This window comes from Magallana gigas, chromosome 8 (assembly GCF_963853765.1).
Source record: "Magallana gigas chromosome 8, xbMagGiga1.1, whole genome shotgun sequence".
NCBI classification, from domain to species: Eukaryota; Metazoa; Mollusca; class Bivalvia; order Ostreida; family Ostreidae; genus Magallana; species Magallana gigas.
The window spans coordinates 27,425,755-27,449,667 of NC_088860.1; the positions used below are offsets into that span (position 1 = coordinate 27,425,755).

Consider the following 23,913-nt stretch of genomic DNA (forward strand, 5'->3'; position numbering starts at 1 on the left):
GGTTTTAGCAACAATGTAAACACTGAAAATTTCTGACGTTGCACATTGCGCCGCCTGACAAAACCTTTGCTACCAATTATTCATTTTCTCAAGAATTAAATAAAGTACAGATTTGAATTTTTCAGTATTGTTTGACAATGGGCCATTGAAGAAAACTAAGAAGTCTAATGAAATTGCAGTGAACAGATTTTAAGTTATGTGTCATGTCTATGCTGTTTTGGGACAACTCTCGTATGCATGTGTATACAGAAATTCAATTATTAATTGGGATGAAAGGACAAATTTCCCCTCCATATGATCCGCTGATGAATACCATTTGCTCTTCTTAGTAGATGTTTGCTTCAGAGCTCTATACATGTCATTTTCACAGTAATAAATGAGTCAAAATATGTACATCAACAAATCAAACAAATGACTGCAATGAAAATTGGATCCAAATAAATTTATTTCAAAACAAAACATACAAAAACTAGACTATTAAACACGCTGGTTTTAAAATCAAGGAAGAAAAACTGGCTTTTCTTTGTAATATTTAGGAATATGATGTCTTTTTTGATAGGGTGCATAAGGGTCATCCACAAAAAACATTTTCCTTCTCCAAAATGGTGTAACAAGTTGGTCTAGAAGTTTGTTTTGCTGTTTATTACAGAACACATGTTGGTCCAATCGTCTCTTGCGTTCCGCTGACTTCTGGAATCGTTTCTTGCCCCGCCCACAGCGAGTTCGGATCCATGCCCCCCAGTCCAGTCGATAGAATCGCCGAACCACTGGCCGAGCTGTTTTGTCCTTGTTCAGTTTACTGTAGCGTATTTTGGTGCGGATTGTGGTTTTAAATGGCTGACAAACTTCCAGCAATGACCTGTCAAGTACACATTTCTTTTGTCAATCAAATTTCAACACATACGATACACTTAAATCTCAACATAAATGCTTTAAATAAGAAAATCAAATTTCATCCCACAATTTCAAAAATACAGTTAATAAGCATATTAATTATTAGTAACAATAAGTATTCACTATTGAATATGAATTTCACATGTCCATATATACTGTAGTTGTATGTTACATGTCAATCAATCTGAAATAATTCAATCTATATTGTATGAAAATTATAAAAATATGGCAATGATCAAGATACCATGCACTGGTATAAATGAAGGCATTCTAATACTGAAGTCAGTAACACATAATATACATGCATGTAAAAAATATGTGAAAATTGGATCAGCGGTACTATCAGTTAAAATTATCTCTTCCAGACACCATTTTGTTTGACAATGTTAACTCGAACATTAATGATACATTATATATAGAAACATATTCCTGATTAACTTTATTAAAACTTTTAAGGTTTCAATCTTTGGTAATTCAATTAAATATAATTGACTTAGCAAACCAGATGCTTTAATTAGGAAAATCAACTTATTCTACACATGACACTGACCTATTCGATACCGAATAATTAGCAAATCTTAATTCTTAAACATATGAAATTATTTTAAGTACTGAAGAAAGAAAATATTCTCACAATCACTTTGCCTAGGATACATATGCAATTTGATGTCATAATTGTGAATAGAGCGTGCATCATTTCGTATGATTTGAGAAGGGGGCAAATCCAATCCATTTGTCATTGTTTAAACTAAAATATCTACTCTTGGCCCAACAGTTACACCATTTAAATATCATTGTTTTAGTATGACACTGGATGAAAAATCAAGTTTCAGCAAAACTGAAACTATATGGAAACCTTGCTGAAACTTGAAGTTGAAGTTTCATGTATAGTTTCCGCAATGCGGAAACCATTATATCGATTCAGCAAGTATCCGTTAGGTTTCAGTCAGCAGAAACTTTAGTCTAAGATTCCTGATGGTTTCCGCAATGCGGAAACTAAATTTGAATCGTGTGAAAAGTTGTGTAAATTATTATGGAAATATCAATCAGTTTCAGAACATTTCCGCTAGGTTTCAGTATGCTGAAACTTTAAGTTAAGATTCCTGATGGTTTCCGCAATGCGGAAACTAAATTTGAATCATGTGAAAAGTTGTGTAAATTATTATGGAAATATCAATCAGTTTCAGACCATTTTCGCTAGGTTTCAGTATGCTGAAACTTTAAGTTAAGATTCCAAATGGTTTACGCATTGCTGAAACTATTACTAAAATTGATTTGAGTTTAATAGTGATATCATTTATTTTCAACAGATTTAAGTTTAATTCTAGCCTAATGATAATGAATCCGTATAGTAAGGTTTCAGCGTGACTGAAACTATATGTATACATGTAACTATCTTCAAATGTGGCAAATAAGGCGATTAAGAACCTTACTAAGTAATTAATTGAATTTGAAAAGAAAAACTGATGTCTGATCTTGTTTAATGCATATGATGAAATCATTAATCTTAGGTACTCGGGCACGTGTATACATGTGTATACATTCTTTGTCCAGGTGACCTCCTCTGTGATTTTCCTGTATATTCTGTGTGGATTGCAAGGTTTTTTCAGTCAGGAGTGAACAAAAGACTGTTACATAACATATACACAGTACGAAGCGTGAGTTTATAACTGGAGCCCGGCGGGAATTTTTATTCAATTTGTGTGTACCTGAGTTAGTAAAACTGATAAGTAAATTATAATTATTTAGTAAAAAAAATCTAGCTAGTTGTATATCGCAAACAGTGTATGAAGAAGTATTTTACTTAATACACTCAATAAATTAATATACCTATTTTGTAAGACTCCTTCTTAAATCATTTAGTTATCATTTGAATGAACCTTGAGGTACAGTTACTAATTAAGCAAACAAATTAAGGTAAAGTCGTTGTAAATTTTTACAAATCGTACCAAATATTCGTACAACCTGAAGTTTAGAGCTAATTCATTTCTTTTTTAATATTACGCCAACAGATGTACACAAGAATTTTTTTTTTTTACAAATTCTACAGTTGATAATAACAAGTAAAACCCACTTGGAGGTTGAGTCTAATATAATAATTGTTTAATTATTTACATGCATTTCAGACTTTACTACATGTATGACTGTGTCATGATTCACTGGCGTCGGAAGCAAATTGAAAGTGGAGGGGGGGGGGGGGGGGAGGGGGGGCTAGACTAATCCTCAGAATTATTGAGGAAAAACCCTAAAAAAAAACACCTAATTCCCAAAATCATCATGAAAATCCTTATCCGTGGGGGGGGGGGGGGGGGGGGGGGGGAGTATACCTATACTATATACTTCCGAAAATATATTTCCCTACCCAAATTTTTTTCCCCAAAATCATGAAATTCCTAAACCGTGTCGGGGGGGGGGGGGGGGGGGGGGGGGGGGGGGCTAGTATGCCTATTACTCCAACTTCTCAATCTTTCAAGGTAAATTTAGGAACAATTACATTTCCGGCGAGAAAAAGTGGGGGGGGGGGGCTATGTGCCTATTTGTTAAGTCTAACTTTGCACTAAGCCCCCCCCCCCCCGGTTCGACGCCTATGTGATTCGTGCATTTCTATACTTTGTATTTACTTTCTGTACTGTAAACACAGATATTGATACATGTTTATGAAACATGCACATGTTTCTGTTATAAGATATAATACGCATTATTTATAATTTTACTGAAGTTATACGTTATATTACAAAATCAGCCATGTGGTGCACGTGATTTTAATCCCATTTTTAAAATTTGATTATACATTCGTATACATTTGATGTAGAAAGTATACGAAATAATTAAAATTATATTTTGTTTATATATCAGCCCGACGTGTACGTCTTACTTCCCGGCTTGTTTAACGCGTTTGTATTTTAATTTCATAAGTATTCTTAACGTACTGTTCATCGTATGACCAATCAGTGCACATGTGTAACTGTAAAATAATTGCCATCAATTCATCGTAGTTGTAAATTCACCGTACGGGTGAACGCTGTTAACCGGACCCCGTTAATTGATCGGCATCTAATTATATTTGTGATTTCTGTGTGTTCATGCAGAACCTGCTCTGTAATGAACATAATATTTTCACACCTCTATATTTTGAATAAGAATATGGCCGTGCTTAGAATCGCGGTGAAAATTGGACAAGTCAAGACTAACTTGTCAGTAAACTATATATGGCTCTATCATATTTAGTTTGGCAAAATCATCAGTACATGTAAATAAAATATAGTTAAAGACAAAATCTGATACATATGTCTCATTAAAACTTGTTTAATTTCATTAGACATTTGTAAACAAACGGTCGGCCATTTTTTTTGGTTAATCACGTGTTACAAATACAATTGTAACAACACACACGCCAATACTTTGTCGTGTTTAACCAGGAAATACTGACTCCAACAGTTCTTATTTAAAATAAATATAATTTAATTCTGGTTGTAACGCGTTTTCTGATTGGCTAAAAAAATTATTTTATATTGTATAAAGAATGTTGCCTACGTCATAGTAAGACTAACGTCAAAAATGTATTAATCCGCCTGACGTTACGTTTGAATTTTGTACAATTTGATATCAATTTGATGGTCAAATGACCATTTTTATCTACAATTAATAGCAAAAATAATTAAATTATAAGCAATGAATTCAATATTTATTAGTTTTATACGATATAAAATGGTTTGAAACAGTTTACGCTTTTTTATAAACCGCTTCGCTTCACTTGATGAGTACTCTATGTTTGATAAAAAAAAAATTATAGCAAAGAAAATTATAATATCCCAAACACTCTAGGTAAACGGTATCCATATTTCTGCCAGACAGTACCTTTGAGTTGAAGCTCCACATACACCCTGTCTCATCACTGTGCTTCCTCTGTCAACAGTCTCAAGATTTAGGGTGGAGAACTTATGTACTAAACTGGTTTCTCCAGCATCCTTCACCCTGGGAGCAGACCTCCACACCTGTCCAGCTAACACTCTGGCTCCTTTTAAACACAACAATATATGAAGCTAATAAAATGAGATGATTTAGCAGTGTTTAGTGCCTATTGTGAAGCAAACAATCATATCAAAATAATCATACATAAAAAATACAAATATTTATAGGCACAAACACAATTACAACAATTGGCAAAGGCCCAATGAATATGAAGGAACATCTAGGGTATTGTCAGGAATTTACAAATTTGGCTGATAATGAATTCACACACAAAAATCCCCCAAAATCAATATTCTGTAAAGTAGATTAATCATCATCCTCTATTCTGACTTCTTGTTTTCATTACTTAAACAAATTTAGTCTGCTGAATTATTCATTCAGTAAAACTTGGTTATAGCAAAGTCCAAGGGACCAATGTATTTACTTCATTATATCCGTAATTCATTATATATGTAGAACAAAATTGTAATAATAAATCTACCGAATTCCCTATTTATATACCAGTAGATGTTTTCTTCCATAAGACTATATTATTTCAAGTTGAGATTTAGAATAAAAAGACTTTCTTTTGAAACCTATAATAACCGGATCGTATAGTGAAGAATTTATGTGTACAAAATTCATCCAAACTATTATGTCAAATGACAATTCTAAGGTTTCATACCATAAAGAAAGTCGTTGTAAAAGTTTTACATTTTGTCATTATTTGCCTCTACTGGACTCAAAATCAGTTCGTTATATTTGTAAATTCCTTATATCCGAGTTTGTTAAAATTTTGCAAAGATTTGTTAAGAATTTTGCCAGGGACTTAAAAAAAAACTTCGCTATAAACAAGATTTCGCAATAATCGTGTTCGTACTAAACGAGTTTTACTGTATATGATTGTTGCACACGAATTTGAAAAAACAATTAACATATAGTGCATAAAACTTCATATATACTGTAAAATTTCAACATCAAATATAGACATAGTAAACTTCAACTTTAAAATAAACCCTAAATAAGCTATTGCACTTAAACAAATACAAATAACAATAAAATTAGAATATTACCCTTGGAAAAATGTTTGATCATGGAAGCAGCCATCTTTTCTCGGGATATCAAACCCGATGATATAAGAGTTTCATTTTGCGTTTTGGGATGATATGACTTTTTTGTTTGTATGTCACAACCATTACTTATATTTAAAGTTTCCATAATCAGATGACTAAATTTTGATATATAGCTACCGAATTACTGGTAATTTACTTTATATTTCCCGTCGGGTTTGATATACACGAAATCATTTTGTCCTTGGACGTGAGGCCGGTGTCGGCACAAGCAAAAATTTCTTTCTGTCACCCGCTGTAAGAAGATGTGGCGGGCAGCAGCGAGGGGTGTAGCGCCGCGTATCAAGGTAACTTAAAGTAATTTGCTATTAAAACTGTGTCTTTTTTTTCAATCGACACAACGCAACATTCACGATTGGTCGATTTGTACTGTACTTTCATTTTTTATTTGATATACAATTTCGTATAATTAAATTCTCCCTAAACAATAGAATTAACAACGCAATTGGAAGACGAACAGATAAAAGAAATATCACAGAATATCTGATCATGTACTATTTTCCCCTGGTTTTAGAGTTCAACTGTTGTTAAACCACTGCAGCAGAGATGTATGTCTTCTGGAGTGCCACAGAAGAAGGGAGGGAAACTGAAGTAGGTTAAATATTAATTTATGTCTATGTTATGTGACTTTAAACACAATTATATTATCTGTTTCACGTGAGTTTCCACTATTCTTTCTTTAAGTTATTGACAATTAATTTGAAAGTAATCATCCAATGGATTGTTTACTAAACATAATCTGACTCGAACTTAAATTAGATTGATATAAAGATGCTATTGGCCTCAGACCAGTTCTCGCCAAGTACCATTTCTCTGATTTTCTCGCCAGTGAAATTTTGTGAACTATGCACTTGCGAGATTCGCTCTTAGGCCAATATTGCAGCTAATCAAATAAGTCATGCTAATTTCACTTAATGATGTATTAAAAACTCTGTTGTGCAAAAATCCATATTTCATACATTCATGTTGATCTGAAATAGTCCTACTGGAGGAAAAAAGTTATTTTTATAAACTCCCAGATGTCTGTTTAACAAAGTTTTCTTCTGTTTTGGTTAAAGGTGGTTTATTTTGCTGCCATCAGCAGCGTTGGGAGGTGTTGCAGCATACGGAGAGTTTGTTGACCCAGAGGTCAAGAAACTGATGGAGGAAAATGTATACAGCCCATTTCAAGAATATGTTTATAAACCAGTAATGGATATGATAGCAGGATCTGGGAAACCAGCAGAGGAGGAGCAAAAGCCACTTGTTAAAGTCATTCCTGCCAAGGTACACAAGTCATGTACTTGTCATTATCTTAATCCTGACCTATATCTAAAATTAAGTAAAACACAATTCATCAAACCTGTTGTATTTCAATTAATTTTAGATATAGGATTTATAGGTTGATTATTGAATTACAGTCACATATATTAGTTTTTAAATTAATGATCTATTTCAATATCTCACCTTGAAAAATAAACAAGCAGGTGCTGCATAAAACATGACTGTGACCTTTTATAAATTCTACTGGTATTAGTTAACTGGACATGACTCCACTAAGCAAATTTATCAGTATTTCAAGTACACGTATTAATACCAGTAAGCAGAAATACATTTTGCAAATATGTCAAGATAATGAGCTCCTAACTGAGTAATTTTGTAGAAATGCACTATCAGTTGTCTTCAATTTTGGTTGAATTACATGGTCTCTTAATTTTATTAACGTTTTATTTCAGCCAGTGGAAAAGAAACCTGAGCCAGAGAAGACTGCTGTGAAAGGTTTGTCTACTGACATGGAACTGCTCTAAATGAAACAGTGTACACGCTTTAATACTAAGCATCTCTTATGTTCTGCCACACGATTCATAAACTAATGTTTTTGACATTATTACTATCTTCATTCTTGTAAAGCTGATACACTGTAATTATTTATGCCAGAGAATTACAATGCTAAAATTTTACAATGTATTCATAACAACCTGTACCACATTTTTGGGGGCAGAATTATTTCTTTTGGTTATGCTCTTGCTTGCTGGAGTATGTACCGGTAAGTATGATATGAAGTGATGGCATACAATATGAATTACAGCAGCACCAGCTAGCCCTGTCCCAGCAGCACCTGCACAGCCCCAGCCAGCTGGGATGTCAGCCAAAGAGAGAGAAAAGTTAGATATAGAGCAGAAACTACAGCAACAGAGGGAGAAAGAGAAGGCCGAAAATACAGGTACAAGATACATCAGAGTAGAAACAAAGATATTTAACCAGAAAGAGTAGAGATTTGGTTCAATTGAAAAAGAACAGAAATTAAGATGAAATTAAGAGAACAAAAGAGATAATAACTCCCTCCCCCTAAAAAAAGGTTGTAGAATGACAATTAGAGAGAAAGAGACAGAGAGAGTAGTGAGAGAGAGAGACAGAGATATAAAGGAAAGAAAGGAGAGAGGATTAGGAGGAAAGAAAGGAGAGGATATAAATATTCAGATGTGAATATATTTTATTTTCATGTTTAAAATTAAGAATCATTCAAGTCTGTAGTCTATTAGCATGTATTTGACAGTGTATTCAGAAATTAACAGTTAAGGACAAAAGATCATCTAAAATACAGTAGATGTATACCATTTAGCTCAATATTCTTTTCAGCATTTTTGGCAGAAAGTAACTTCTGCTAAATCAATTACAGTAACAAGCAGGGTGAGAGTTTACAAAGTATTCTATTATTCCCTCTTTTTAGCTCTAGAATCCAAACTCCAAGAGTTGATGAATGTGTGTAAAACAGGACTCCAGGAAGCCTCAGAGATTCAAAACGAGGTCATCTCTGCTGTCAAGAAGCATGCACAAGCTCTGCAAACAGCAATGGACGACAAAACAGATGTAAGCATGATGGTGATTCTACTGATAATCAGTCTCTTTTTGACAGGGACTGTACAGGCAGGAGATGTACACTTACTTCTGTTGAAACTTCAATTTTTCTGATGACTGGGTCTGCAACTATCCTGGCATGCTTCCACTTAACTTAATTCTTTATCACTATCAAGACGTGTACATGTATAATGATAACAGTACTAATCAGATATTTGTTGCATTCATTGGAAAGTTCTGTGATAACAGTGACAGTGGCGATGACCAGTCATTTGGTTTCTTGTTCGTAGATCTTGAATAAGGAAGGACAATGGAATGCTGTGACTGAGGCATTCCAGAAACGAGGAGTGGTCACTGATAATGCCAAGAAAGTGATGGACTCTCTCAGGTCAGTCTTTTGTCCTTTCATTGAAAATCTATACCTGTCATCAGCATAGGCAAAAACGACTGTCACCTTGTTTTCTAAAAATAAGCCTATCAAACAACCAGGAAATAGAAATTTAGAGCTTTTGTAGGTCAGAAAAGGAGAAGTTGAAAGCCATGGTGGAAGAAGCCAGAAATAACAAGTCCACTAAGAGCAACAAAATTCTGAACCAAGCACAGGAGGCCTACAACACAGTCAGCAGTAAACTTAATGCCATAGAGTCTGCGGTAAGTTCTGTACAGTTTACAGGTTTTGAGTCTACCATCGGTTATACAACATTTTGATATACTTATCGCTATAGTGGCTGTTGTATGTAAATGAGAAATGTCATTCATTATGCAGTATGTTACCCTGTATATGTATTTTGTAAAAAATTTGTGATGATAAATTTTTAGGAACATTTACAATCATTTAATTTTCAAATTATGTTCTAGTGATCATTTATTCTGACAATTTTAAAACATCTTTAAAAGTATATTAATTTGTAAACCATTTGCAAGAATTGAGAGAAGATAAAGTTCCTTTCTTTGGTAATTTGTCCCAATAAATGTTTTAGATTGCTAAAAGTGAGTCGGAGAACCGGGGACTAGTCAAGTTTAATGATCTAGTCGAGGAAGGTAAAAAGAAGTTTCAGAAAGAACTGGAGAGTTTGATGCCAGATGTTAAGCCAGGAAAAGGTTAGTATGCTGACATTTTGAACACTTGTATGTGTAGCTGTAAATTAATTATCTGTTGAACTTTAAGAAAAATAATGTACAGCAGCATCTAAAGAGAAAGAAAGAGAAACTACGTTATTTTAATTTGGTAATAATGAGTGCAGTTAAAAAAAATTGAATTTATTGAGTTCATTTAAGTTAGAGTATCTGTAGCAGTTTGTCATAAATTACACTTTTCTGTTTGTACGTTTCTTGATTCTCTTGAAATTAAACTTTAAAGGCAAAAAACTGAGTGAGGAAGAGTTGAATTCTCTGATTGCACATGCTCACCGGCGTATTGAGCAGCTTCAGCATCAGCTGGCCAATCACCTGGCATTGGAGAAGGAGAGGATACAGGAGGCCCTGGAGATGCAGCGAAAGGCCGACGAAAGTGTGTGCGACAGGAGGATTGAAGACGAGGCGCAGAAAATTAGAAACAACGTGGACCTAGAAAAACAAAAATGGGTAAGTAAGGTTGATGTAAATTAATATAAGTGTAAATGGTTATAAAGAATCATGCGAAACTGATTTAGGGGCAGCCCTAATTCACTTTGCGCAGATACCTAATTTGATTTTTATGTAATTTTTTTGGTTGATGTTGATATATCTTTAGTAACTTACTCAAATCAAATTTTCAAGAAAATCACTATTGTAGAAATGAATTGGGTCCATTGTCATTCAATAACGCAACCATGAAACAATTTTCTGCGTAGATTATATAACTTTGTAATTATTGTGCAGTAGTATAAAATTTATTTTCCTCATTGAAAATACAAAAAGATTTATTTATAATTATATGTTGGAAGACTACTCTGATAATAGGAACTTTATTAAATGCAAATAATTTAAAAAATCATTAAGGGAAAGAAAAGTACCGGTAATACAAATTTTTATTACTCTTAAGAAATATATTTGATAAAACCATGATTACCGGTATTCAATTACAAAAAATGAATTCTCTGTGAAATTAGAGCCACTGTAGGGAAGATACCAATACTTCAAACTGTGAAGTTTTAAACACATTCAAAGTACCGTAATAACTTGTTTTTCCTCATACTAATATCAACAACACAGTTCTGATCCTGATAGATCAGTTTGTAGGTAGCATGTTCATCTTCTGCTGCATTAATTAAATAAAGAAACACTTTTTTATCTGACTGACGGGTTTTGTGGTTTCAGGGTGAGGAGGCGCGGGTCCAGTTTGAGGTGGAGCTGAGGCAGCAGCTGGCCCGCCAGGCCGCCGCCCACAGTGACCACCTACAGGAGGTGCTGAAGGTCCAGGAACAGGAACTCCTACAGAAGTACGAACGACAGTTCAACCTCAAGTTCATCGAAGAAAGACAGGCGTTCCAGGCCGAAATTGCGGGATGGGTAGCTCGCCTCAAGGGCATTGAAACTGCTGTTGAAAGTAAGGTTTTTGGGTGTTATGAATTATTTAATGAATGATTTGTGAATGTTTTGTGCCAAATATTATTTCATTCAGCAACAGATTTTTTGCCCAATTTTCTTTTGATAAAGCAGACGACACAGTTTATAAAAAAAATTTAATTGCTTTTTTTTTTTTGGGGGGGGGGGGGGGGGGTAGGGAAATGTTCTTTCACTTAAAGTTTAAAAACTAATAAAACAGATTTGAGTGATTAAAGCAATTGAATATTATTAAAGCTATTGTCTTATGGATGCCATGCTGTTTTTCAGATCGAGCCGCTGCAGAGAAGATAGCTCGCGAGGCCCAGGATTTGTGGTTAGCCTGCCTGGCTTTAAATGGCACCATCCGCCGCGGTAAGGAGGAGGAATTAGCCTGGGAAGAACGCCTCAAACCTCTCGGTAACGAGATAGTGGCGGTGTATGATGCCGCAGGTAACCATCCATTTGTCAACATGATTGTCAGCACCATCCCAGAGAAGGCATACGTTCGTGGAGTGTGGACAGAAGACACTCTACGGGAACGATTCGAAAAGGTTTCCAGTGTCTGTAAAAAAGTGGCTGCCATTGATGAATGTGGTGGTACTCTGTATAAATACTTCATCTCCTATCTACAGTCGGTATTTATAAGCCTCAGGAGTTATGACGTAAAGAATTTAAATGACCAAGTGGATGTTGAGAGTATGGACAATTTCGAAATCTTGGCCAACGCTAGCTACTGGATGGACCGCGGAGATTTCGAGACAGCTGTCAGGTACATGAACCAGCTGCAGGGAGAGGCCAGAAAAGTGGCTGGTGATTGGCTGAAAGAGGCCAAGCTTCTATTAGAGACTAGACAAGCGGCCTTCGCTCTGACAGCGTTCGCTTCAGCCAGCGGATTGGGAACAGTGTTCTAATGGGTGATGTGTAAATCTTGAGTGCTTAATCAGACGTGACAGAAATATGGTGTTGATTTATGAAAGGAATTAAAGATCATTAACCTTCTCCTAGTTATCTTTGGTTATACATGTAATAAAAGGTTGTTGAGCTCTATTGAAAACTGGTCCTACTTTTAAAATGATACTAGTTGTTTTATTAATGATGTTCAGATGCGGTGGCCAGGCACATTATTGCAGAGTCAACAACTAAAACCAGACTTAACTAAAAATTCTTTAATAAGCAGCTGATAAGAATAGAATATTATAGCAGATACTAGTAATTGCCAAAAATAATTTGTATAGGTACACGTAGTAGATGCTAAGGTCTTGAGATGAATTTGTTCTGTTATCATGGTCTGCGCAAGCAAATGGAAGGAAAAAGATTAGTGGACGTCTAACAGCAGCTGAACAAGTCGCCTTCATAGTGTAACTGAGGCTTAGCTGACAATCTAATTGTATGAACCATTTAGTGACGATCATGTGAATCCTTTTAATGATTGCTTTATTTTCGGCTTACCGTAATGGCGCGTTAGTTTCTAATGGTTTTAGCTATAACATGCACAACTTTAAACAAAATGTCATGGTATACTTGTAATGAACTTGATAATAATGCGACCACGTGAAAAACCAGTTAAAAGGTGTTGGCACAGTCATCAAACGTGCAGAATTTGAATTTAATCTTTCTGGCTTTAACACTAAGTCTTGTTGTGTCATAGTCCCTGGCATTGACGCGTCTTGTGCTGTGATAATAATGATCTATATAAAAAGAAAATGGGGTACTACATATATGTAGGGGGTATTTGCAACAGTTATAAGTATCTGTGTTAAGCCTTATCTACAAAGAGCAGACAAACTCTAGCGGATATTCGGAGTTTCAGTTGTCATTTAAATTCCAAATGGACAAGAATTCAACTTAGAGACAGATAACTCCATTTCTTTAAACTGTCATATAATTTTTGAATATGTGTAATTGATGGACTCTCTCTCTCTCTCTCTCTCTCTCTCTCTCTCTCTCTCTCTCTCTCTCTCTCTCTCTCTCTCTCTCTGTACTGTCTCTGACCTTTCCGACCTCCACTAAACTCACCACCTGTCGCTGCCCTTACTAACCTACTGCTTAATCATCGGTCATTGTTTTTATTCTTTGAGGGCTTGGTTAGAAGATTAAATTTTTAAAAATTTAATTTTAATATCTTGTAGGGCATATAAATACAAAAAGGCATTAACAGGTAATCAAAAAACTTAAATCGTCCATTAGATGGGTATGTAGATAAAAATTAATTATTAACAAAAAGATGATTCATGTTTTAATATGTATATTAATAGTTAATTAAACTTGTTTTTTTTTTTTAATATAGGCTACTCTTTCATTACATATTATTTTATTTTTATTTTAAAAAGATATCAAATATTTTTTAACTATTAAGTTATTAATATAATTGTTTAACCATTGATTATCGATTACGCTTTATTTACGAAGACATCGTTATCATTGAGTGCATATATTCTTAATATTTTGCATCAATAATGATACAGACTATAGCAAATTAGATAAATATTTTACCTTATCTTCCAATTTCACACACATTTGTTCTATACCTGATTTTCAAATGTGTGCAAAATGGGGAAAACCTGTGTAATGTATTTGATGTTAATAAGAAAAGATGTTAGATTAAAAAATAATAAATCGATTTTTAAAAAATCACATTGGTATATTAGTAATAGCTATTTTACCTGCAATTGCATTATTTTCTTTAAAATAAACAGCACGGAAGCGATACTGTAAAACAAATGAATTTCTTTTTACAAATTATCTAGCAATTTTAATCCCAATTCTAGGTTTATACATATACATGTAAAGGCTACAATGTATATATTAAACACAAGAGGTTGTTGGGTTTTTTTAAGGAGTGTACATTTGAATGAAAGTCATTTATTTATGCTGCTGGAAATTGAAAAGAAATGTAGTGAAATCGCTTAATCGCAGTTTGAAAAGCCGTTATCATGCTGTAAAATGCCGTGTTTTTTTTTTTTTTTTTTGGGGGGGGGGGGGGGGGGTTGGGGGTTGGAAAAAAGTCTTTAAAAAGTGTCATAAAAAAAGCAATTAACATGTAATAAAAGCCATTTTGAAATATTCCTTAGGTGTAATATATGCTTAAAGTAATGAAAATGTTAAAATGTAATAATGATTATTACAAAGGCAAAATCATGTGGAAAAAATTATAACGAATTTTAGACTGATAGTGGGAAACATATTGATCCACGAGGTTACTTTCCACCAACCTGTAAAAATTTATCATCCACGAAAATTATGAATTCCATAATAACTACAGGATGAATGTTGTTGGCAAGACGCTATTTTACAATGCTATAGCTACCTGACGTTATAAATGTTTCTCATAATAAAAATACAACAATATGAACAGTATCATTACGCACAGGGTATATATTTTTATCATGAAAACGATCATAGACACGAGCATGTTCATTACATTTATATTCATTCCAATGCATCTGTCATGTTGTAAATTTTGAATTTACTGGGTGGGTGTAAATACAAAATTTACAACATGACACACATGTTGTAAATTTTGTATTTACACCCACCCAGTAAATTCAAAATTTACAACATGACACACATGTTGTAAATTTTGTATTTACACCCACCCAGTAAATTCAAAATTTACAACATGACACATCTATGCCTAAAACCTTGAACGTTATTTAACCTACATGTAATAACTAACTTGATTACCAGTAATTAAAGCTTAATTGGGAGGGTATAATTCATGGCAATTGAATAATTTTTAGAGAAACAGTACTAATCTCGTCCTAATACTTGGCATGCTTTGAAGAAATTGAAAATGCGAAAGGCGCAAATTAAATAATCTTTCCTACGGTTTTGCATATTGCAGACAATTTAAGTGCATTGTTATGAATTTACACTATTGATCGCTGGACAAGTCTAAACAGATGAGAAAAAAATCGCAATTTTTTTTCTTCTTCACAAATGCCAGTAGTTATACATGTATGTCGCCGTTACTAGTTTTCAATTAAGTTTATCACTAAACTAGTAATCTACCTACCACCTCTCTGCAAAAATAAAAAAAATTCCGTGGATGAGAGAGAGAGAGAGAGAGAGAGAGAGAGAGAGAGAGACGCACAAGTTATCTGTTAGTTAATTACATGCTCTCTATATATTCATACATGTATCAACACAAGGGTTGTTATTTTGACGTCTTACTTTGCAGGTGCCCTGATCTTAGTGGCGATTGCCTCTTTGGCTAGCACCGCTGTAGTTCAAGGTAATAAAATATTTTTACGTTGTCACAAAATTTGAAGTCCTAAATATCATCACCGGCAACGAACCGAAATAAGTAAAATAATTACGAACTTGGCACTAGCAATCAGAAAATATCTTGAATTAGGTGCACCAGACAACCGAGGCACCGAGTTCATCATTGGGTTCATGGAGAACTACATTGCTGGTTCCGCCTACCAGTGTGAGCTGTTTGTGACAACCGCCAGAACCACCGTGGTCAGTGTTCAAGTGGATTCTCCCAAATGTTCCAGCCCAAAGATCTCAGCCTCCTTCTCGATTACTGCGGGACAAGTCAAGCAGCTGATGCTAAACTATCAAATCAGGATGACAGGTTCGGCGAAAGGAAGTAAAGGTATGAAACAACCAATCTTCTTCCTTGCCGTTTTTCAACCTAAGTTTTTAAACTATTAAACTCTTTGCAAGTTAATTTTAGATGATAAGCTGACAGAAGTTCTTCACGTTTTGTAAAATTGACGTTGTAGGAGTTTTAGTCAAGGCTACCGATGAGGTTGTCGTATACGGAGTAAATAAGGAGAAATACTCCAATGACGGCTTTGTCGGTCTTCCTGTTGACGTCATGTCGGACGAGTACTACGTCATCACCTGGGCCCCTCCGTACAGACAGTGCGAGATGTTGGTGATAGGAGCAGAAGACTCAACATCTGTGAGCGTTACCATTGGCCAGAGTATCGGGTCCGGCGCCGTGAATTATGGCGGGAGAAACTACTACAGAGGAAATGTTGTAACGGAAACTCTAAACAAGTACGACACATGGCAGCTCGTCAGTACCGGCGACCTGACCGGAAGCTACGTCAAATCTACCAAAAAGGTTGTCGTGTTTTCTGGCAACAAGAAGACAAAAATTGGATCCGGTGGTTCCCAAGATCATTTGGTGGAGCAGTTGACTCCAGTAGACACATGGGGTAAAAACTTTGCTACGGTCCCAATCCCTCTAAGAACAGTGGGGGATTATTTCAAATTCATTGCAAGCGAAGACAGCACCACAGTTACGATATCGGGGGGATACTCGTCAACCTTTACCATTTCCAAAAAAGGCGGGATGGTACAGAAGCTTATTCCATCCACAGCATACTGTAAGATTGTAGCAGACAAAGCCATCATGGTGACCCAATTCGTTCAGTCCCAGCAGAGCTCCTCCGAACCTTCCGATCCCGCCATGTTGATTATTCCTCCCGTAGAGCAGTACGGCGCAGACTATACATTTTCCACTCCAAAATATTCATTGGGATCTTATGAAAACTTCTTTATGTTCATTGTTGAAGCAAGCGAAGCGTCAGGTCTAAGAATTGATGGTAAAGCTTTTCCTACCAATACCATAAATAAAGCAATATCAGGAACCAGCCTCGTTGGGGGGTACATTTCGGTCTCTGATGGCACTCACACAGTCCGACACACTTCCCCTATCGCTATTTTTGGAGGGTTTTTATATGGAAAGGCCCACCTGGAGACCTATGGTTTTACAACTGGTATGAGAATGGCGAGAGTAAATGCCGTAAGTAATTGAAATCAGTTCATTTAGATTCTGAAAGTTGGGTATCCTTCAATTGGACAACCAACAAGTGGAACTTCACAACATTTATACTCTACGTATTTTTAGGTCTGCGTCCCTTCCCCGACAGTTACAGGAGATGGTATAGACAACGATTGCGACGGGAAAATAGACGAGGAGCTATGTACCCCGGAAAACCAAAACAAAGGTGAGAATAGTTTGTAGACTTGCAAATTCGATCAGCTTATCATATGAATGTATCATTCTTATTTTTTAATCGCCTTTTTTGTAATACCAAATAATATTATATAATGCATTAAACTAATATTATACCTTTGTTTCTGTGTGCTGATCTCTAAAGATTTTTTTCAGACGATGACGGAGATGGGTCAGTGAATGAAGACTGTGCAAAACCCCCACCTGGTTGGCATATTGTTTACATGAAATAGAAGTCATGGAAATTATGCAGATAATAATTGTATAAATGAATATGAACATATTAAAAGTGTCGTTGCTTCTTATATACATGTAGTTGACGGACAGTGGGCTTCTTGGGCGTCGTACGGCGCATGCTCTGTGACTTGTCAACCAACTACTGGCACGGTATCAGGAACTAAAACTCGAACCAGATCTTGCTCAAATCCAGCTCCGGCTTATGACGGAAAACAGTGTGTTGGCACCGGAAGTGAAACTGTTTCCTGTACACCTACAAACCCTTGTCGAGGTATGAACTAGTCCTCTTTTTTGGTTGACGAGTTGTTACAATTTGCCATGTTTATTTTTTAACATTGAATACCAAAGACTACTTTTATTAATTTCTACCTTGAATGTTTCAAATATCTTGCTACAACTCGTATATTGTACTTACAGTTGATGGACAATGGGGATCTTGGGGGTCCTACGGAGCATGCTCTGTAACATGTGGTAGCGGCTTAAGGACGCGTTCAAGATCCTGTAATAATCCTGCTCCAACAGGTGGCGGAAGTGACTGTGTGGGCAGCTCCACATCCACTACCATTTGCACAATGGTAGCTTGTCCTAGTAAGTCTTAAAACCAAATATCAAAAACAAAAACAAAAACTCAAAACAAAAATCGTTCAGAATGGTCTCATTGTAAATATTGAATTTACTGGATGGATGTAAATATTTTACTTTATTACCTTATCAAAGGGATTTTGTTGTTTTATTACAAATTGAATATTTGCGTCTATTTTGAACTGCAACGTCAATGATCTACGGCAATGATCTATTGCCCTCGGGCAATAGATCATACTGAGCTGTTCCCTGCACCTCGGGAAAAATATTCCGGTCTATTGACTGCTCAAGCATTAAATAATTGTATAATATAACCATAGTAAACGTTTTTAAAGAAAAAATTATTATAAATGACAATTAAAAACTCTCCATTTTCACCCTTTTTCCATGTGATTTCGAGTTCAAACTAATGAAGTTTGCGAAAAAAAAACAAATAACAGTTTCCACAAATAATAATTTAAGCATCATATGTGCAGTTGATGGTAATTGGGCCACATGGGGATCCTATGGCGGCTGTACGGTGACTTGTGGGGGAGGGTCACAGACCAGGACGCGCACCTGTTCCGACCCCGCCCCTCAGCATGGTGGAACTTCTTGCTCTGGATCCTCTTCTTCCCATCAGGGTTGCAACGCTCATAACTGTCCAAGTAAGCAGCTATGCATGTCATCTATGATTTCTCTCATTTTGATGAGTTAATGAGTTTATAAATTTAAAACACATTTTGACATTATTCAATGTGAACACTTAAACCATGCGCTTCCAGTTGACGGTGGATGGGCGTCCTGGGGGTCCTATGGCGCCTGCACCGTGACATGTGGGGGAGGAACACAAGTAAGGAGTCGAACCTGTACCAACCCCGCCCCCCAATATCTAGGGGCCAACTGTGTGGGTAGTTCCACGTCTTCACAGAGTTGTAGCACCCAGAATTGCCCGGGTATGTTAAATTTTGGTATCTTTTACATGTTTATGTAAACGCGCTTTTCAACAATAGGGACTGTAGCGTAGGTATTTTAATTGATTCATGTAGTTGACGGATCATGGGCCAGCTGGGGATCCTGGACCTCGTGTACCGAGACTTGTGGAGGAGGAGTGCAATCCCGAACCCGATCTTGTAACAGCCCCGCTCCACAATATGGTGGCGCTAACTGTCCCGGAATGTCCTCAAGCACTCAAACTTGTAACACACAAAATTGTCCCAGTAAGTGTTCTATCTAACCTTTTGAACTGTTTCTCATATTTTTACATCATCAACCATGTGCTTGTTTCTCACTTCTACATGGAACGTATTATTCTGACAACATTATATTCAAATTCAACTGCATACAATACATGTACAAGGTATTTCGGTTTGGCTAAGATAAGCTTTCTACCAAACGTTTAGTCAATGGTGGCTGGGGTACGTGGACGTCTTGGAACTCCTGTACACTGACATGCGGGGGAGGTACACAGACACGCTCACGAAGCTGTTCCAATCCCGCCCCTCAGTATGGTGGCTTGAGTTGTACGGGATCCACGACATCGACCCAAAATTGCAACACACAGCACTGTCCAAGTAAGGTCTAGAATTAATACTATATAGCTAGCATTAGACAAGTTTATATAGCTTGCATTAGAAAATTCTTTTTTTCTGTGTTAAGTGCCCATTACGTTTATGTATCATGGTCTATACGGGAATAAGATACATTGATATGAAAAAGTGTTTGCCACTTTATTTCATTGGTCATTTATCTTCGCATATTCAATTTGATAAAGCTTGATAAAATGAAAAGTTATACATGTAGTAAGTCTTCAAATTTTGCAAGGAATATTTATTTATTCATAGAAGGGGGATGTGTGGCCATCTTGTACATTTGAAAATAAAAATGTAAACATCTTTTGAACTAACTTTCTGGCCAAAACAGACAAAAACTATTGTAAAAAAGATAAAAGAACAGTAAGTATGAGGTTCTGTATGTTGTTCTGTATGCAAATTACGCATACAAAAGAAGAACAATGCCTTTTTTTAATCACTTAGAACTGCGCAACTTCAGAATAAAATTCAGGTTTATATATCCAAAAATATTCCAGAAATATATGAAAGGAGTTCATTAGTGTCCACTCTACAACCATTTGCCCAGAAAAGGGCCAAAAACCTGCTTATTTAAGAGGTAACTTTGTATCAAAAGAGGATACCCTATTCTTAAAATGGATCCCAAAAACATAAATGCACGATATTTTTTGTCTGTGGAGGTACATTATATTTTCATTGAAAATATATGTTCATTTTTTATGTAAGGCAATTAATCTTTTGGACCCCCACGCGGCTTTTTGAATTTGATTAATTAGAAAAATATAGAATGAATAGAAAAAACCAAACCATTGGAACTTGTATAGAGATGTCCGTCACAGTCAACAAAGATTGTTTTTAATTGAAATTAATTAATTTTTTTATGAAAATATAATGCCAGTATGCCTACATAGACACAGGAGTTATTAGTATAGCCTGGAATTTTCTTATTCTTAAAATAGATCCCATGCCGACTGATAAAAATAGGGTACCCTATTTTGAGGCAGAGTTATTGCAGTCATTAATGTGCAAGATTCAACCTTTTTCTCAACAAATGGTCTTACAGAGGATATGATTGAATCTCACTTGCTTTTCAGATTTTTAAATCTTCAAAATAAATCTGCAGCTATGCAGTTGTACAGCTGTTCTACAGCTGTAAGAGATTAAAAAGGCATTGTTCTGTTCTTGTATGCATAATTTGCATGTAAAACAACATATAAAGCCTCACATTCACATCATCAAGATTAGCGCAGAAACAAGGCAATTAAAGAAATGTTTATATTCTTATTCTCAAATGTACAAGATAGCTACCACCATAACTATACATCATTAGATAGTATTCTCCTATTGGTGATGGCCTAATGTTTTGAGAAAAAAATAATGTTAAAGATGTCGACCTATTATATACAATATCCAACTAGTCAAGTATTTTAGATGGGTATGGTTACCGCCTTGCATAAGACAGAGAGTATATAAATTTCAAATAAGAACATACTGGAAAAACACAAAAGCTAGAAGATATTTGGCCAATCAAATGCATACCTTGGACGAAGCATAGGTTAAAAATGAATAATTCACAGATAGAAAAATTGCATACGTGGATTTAATTAAGTGATATCATGTATTTTCAATCTAATAAGGTTATATATGAAATAGAAATTTTAATGAGTGGTAATCTATCATAGTTATGAATCGGACATTATTTATGTGTTTCAGTTGATGGCGGTTTTTCAAACTGGGGATCCTGGGGCACCTGCACCGTAACCTGTGGCGGAGGAACACAGGTGCGCACGCGCAGTTGCAGCAATCCCGCTCCACAGTATGGCGGTGCTACTTGTGTTGGAACCACTTCTCAGAATCAGGCGTGCAATACCCAAGTGTGCATAAGTATGTTTCCACAAAACAAGATATTTGTCCTGTTAGAACTTTAACATTTATAAATGTACTTAAACACATGTAATGTTTTGATATTTAATGCCATCCTTGAATCATGTTATTGAACATTCCATATATCATTGTTTTCTATAATTAATAAATGCATCACAAGTTACTACATGCATAAACTGCATGTGTCAAAACAATTAATTTTAATTTGTAAATCATAAATCATGTATACATATAAATCATATATAGAATAAGACATGTTCAATTTAACCATCTTGCTTTTCATTAAGTTGACGGTGCGTGGAGTCAGTGGGGGTCCTGGGGCACGTGCTCTGTCTCGTGCGGGGGAGGGAAACGGTCACGTGCCCGATCTTGTAGCAACCCTACACCAGCCAATGGAGGGAAAGAGTGTATTGGTGCACTAAGTGACCTTGGAGACTGTAACCCACAACTGTGTCCAACACCAGCAGCTGGAGTTTACGTTCAGGTGAGATATGTGTCAACAAAACCTAACTCAGTCATCAACAACGCAAATTGTGGTTACAACAGATTGAAATGTTCCAAGTTGTAGATTTCAAATATCATATCAAGTATCATATTTTTCCGATATAAATTCCAGATTGTTCGGAGCCATCATCGTCGATAATTTATTACATATATTGATCAGTATCACAGAAGACATAAATGAAGTCTACATTGATCATTGCTTGTACATGTATTATAAATAACTATAACTATAACAATAACTTTACTGGTAACTTTAATAACACGATCGTGTATTGTATAGGGCATTTGGTAAATATTTAATCATCTTTATACAAATATGGAACCAACAATCTTTCCATGTCACAGATTTTTTCAAAAGGTGGAGGCTTTATTCTATTGTAGCTTTGCCCAACCGGATGGTTTACTTGTAAATCGGGGGGAATTACTTGTATTGACAAGGCATTTATCTGTGACTGTTCGTCAGACTGTGATGACGGAAGTGACGAAACGACCGGATATGCCGGCTGCCCCGGAGCTGTCATTGCTCAATGTGCAGAAAACAGTTCAGGTACACAGAGAGTAAAAAATAACAATTTATGATCACTAATAAATACTAAGTAATTGCCGTAAATTCGTGGTTTTTAGCGTGTCACATGTACAAACTTTGCAAATTGGGATTAATATGTAACGTTTTATATATCGGATATATGGTACAAGTTCATAAATGCTTAATATATACACGCTTGTGAGGACTGTTCCTTATAAATATTACCTTTACTTAACGATTTTATAAACAGTATTATTGATATTTACCTTTATTTCTGTATGATTATAGAGAAACTACTGACGTCACCGATCATGATCGTCTGCTTGTTAGTGATGGTGGTTCATCAACTGATGCAGTGACACGACTGTTCAAACAGTATAAACGATAAATGTGAATTATCTGTGTTCTATATTTTTTGTATGAGTCTAATGAAGAAAAATGAAAGCATTTTTCATATGTTTCTGTACCTCAATGTTTTTTTTATAGAACTGCATGTAATATCAAGAATAATTTTGTTTTAATCGTGATTAATTCATTTGTGTTTTTATTTATTCATTAAAAATTCTTTGCTAGCGATCTGAATCCAATGATCCAATGATCCAATCAACTTCAATTTGTTTTGCTAAAATTTTGTCCTGCGTGGTTTTGATATTTTGTTCGCATGAATGAGCAGAAAGAGTGTACTTTTCCGTTTTTGTTGTTGCAGTTTTCATAGTGTACGTGTCTGCAGCAAGAAACAAACAACTTGTTATTTACATATTGTATAATCTTTTATTTTACATTTTGTTTTAAAGATTTTTTATGATCGACGTTATATTAGGATGTTTTGATATAGCAAAGAAAAGACAAAAACCAATAAATAACATTATCATAGAATCAAGAATCGGCTTTTCTGTTATCTCATCTTTGGAAAACCACGGCAAGTTTCGCCGACGCTTACTGGGAATGGCCAAACTTGCTAAAATCATTTTTTTCATGGACATTAATGAAAAAGCGAAACTTCCCAGTTCATTTTCCAGTTTTACCAATTATAACAGCTATTTTGAGAAGTTTCGATCGGCGTTATTTCTTCACGAACATGTAAAGAAACCAACCGTTATAGCAAAAGGACGAGAAAAAACTTAATGCGTTGGTCCTAGACCAGACTAGTAAAAGTTCGAAAGTTCATTTTTTCAGATAAGCATTTGTCATAATCTAAACAGACGTTTGTTTGTAACAGATACTAATCAACATGCGAATAGGAAAAGATTGACGCAAGCGTCAAGAGAACGACCACGAGCGATTTCTTTAAAATTAACTGGAAAAGATTGAGTT

The 23,913-nt window shown here is 35.4% G+C and overlaps 3 protein-coding genes across 4 annotated transcripts; 2 read left to right on the forward strand and 1 right to left on the reverse strand.

Annotated features, from left to right (window-relative positions):
* Positions 1-416: 416 nt before the first annotated feature.
* LOC105323086 (large ribosomal subunit protein bL35m) lies at positions 417-6,065 on the reverse strand. The gene is made up of 3 exons (XM_011422050.4): positions 5,919-6,065; positions 4,753-4,912; positions 417-859 (listed from the first exon to the last, which is right to left on the reverse strand). Exons 1-3 carry the CDS (start codon positions 6,061-6,063, stop codon positions 499-501), a joined length of 666 nt encoding a protein of 221 aa, XP_011420352.4. The 5' UTR covers positions 6,064-6,065; the 3' UTR covers positions 417-498.
* A 43-nt stretch (positions 6,066-6,108) lies between these two features.
* Positions 6,109-12,338, forward strand: LOC105323085 (MICOS complex subunit Mic60). 2 transcript variants are annotated; one of them, XM_011422048.4, is made up of 12 exons: positions 6,109-6,262; positions 6,490-6,566; positions 7,034-7,241; positions 7,691-7,733; positions 8,044-8,178; positions 8,686-8,825; positions 9,104-9,201; positions 9,329-9,464; positions 9,794-9,914; positions 10,174-10,397; positions 11,112-11,340; positions 11,628-12,338. In XM_011422048.4, exons 1-12 carry the CDS (start codon positions 6,221-6,223, stop codon positions 12,248-12,250), a joined length of 2,076 nt encoding a protein of 691 aa, XP_011420350.3. In that variant the 5' UTR covers positions 6,109-6,220; the 3' UTR covers positions 12,251-12,338. The 2 variants fall into 2 exon arrangements, with proteins under 2 accessions (XP_011420350.3, XP_011420351.3); XM_011422049.4 differs by having other exon boundaries at positions 8,047-8,178.
* Positions 12,339-15,493: 3,155 nt separating this feature from the next.
* Positions 15,494-23,461, forward strand: LOC105323084 (SCO-spondin). The gene is made up of 15 exons (XM_020065174.3): positions 15,494-15,573; positions 15,697-15,942; positions 16,073-17,103; positions 17,209-17,308; positions 17,473-17,523; positions 17,633-17,824; positions 17,971-18,141; positions 18,612-18,782; positions 18,900-19,070; positions 19,164-19,334; positions 19,518-19,688; positions 21,399-21,569; positions 21,857-22,053; positions 22,455-22,620; positions 22,888-23,461. The coding sequence occupies exons 2-15, from the start codon at positions 15,738-15,740 to the stop codon at positions 22,956-22,958; spliced, it is 3,039 nt and encodes a 1,012-aa protein (XP_019920733.3). The 5' UTR covers positions 15,494-15,573; positions 15,697-15,737; the 3' UTR covers positions 22,959-23,461.
* The last annotated feature ends 452 nt before the right edge of the window (positions 23,462-23,913 follow it).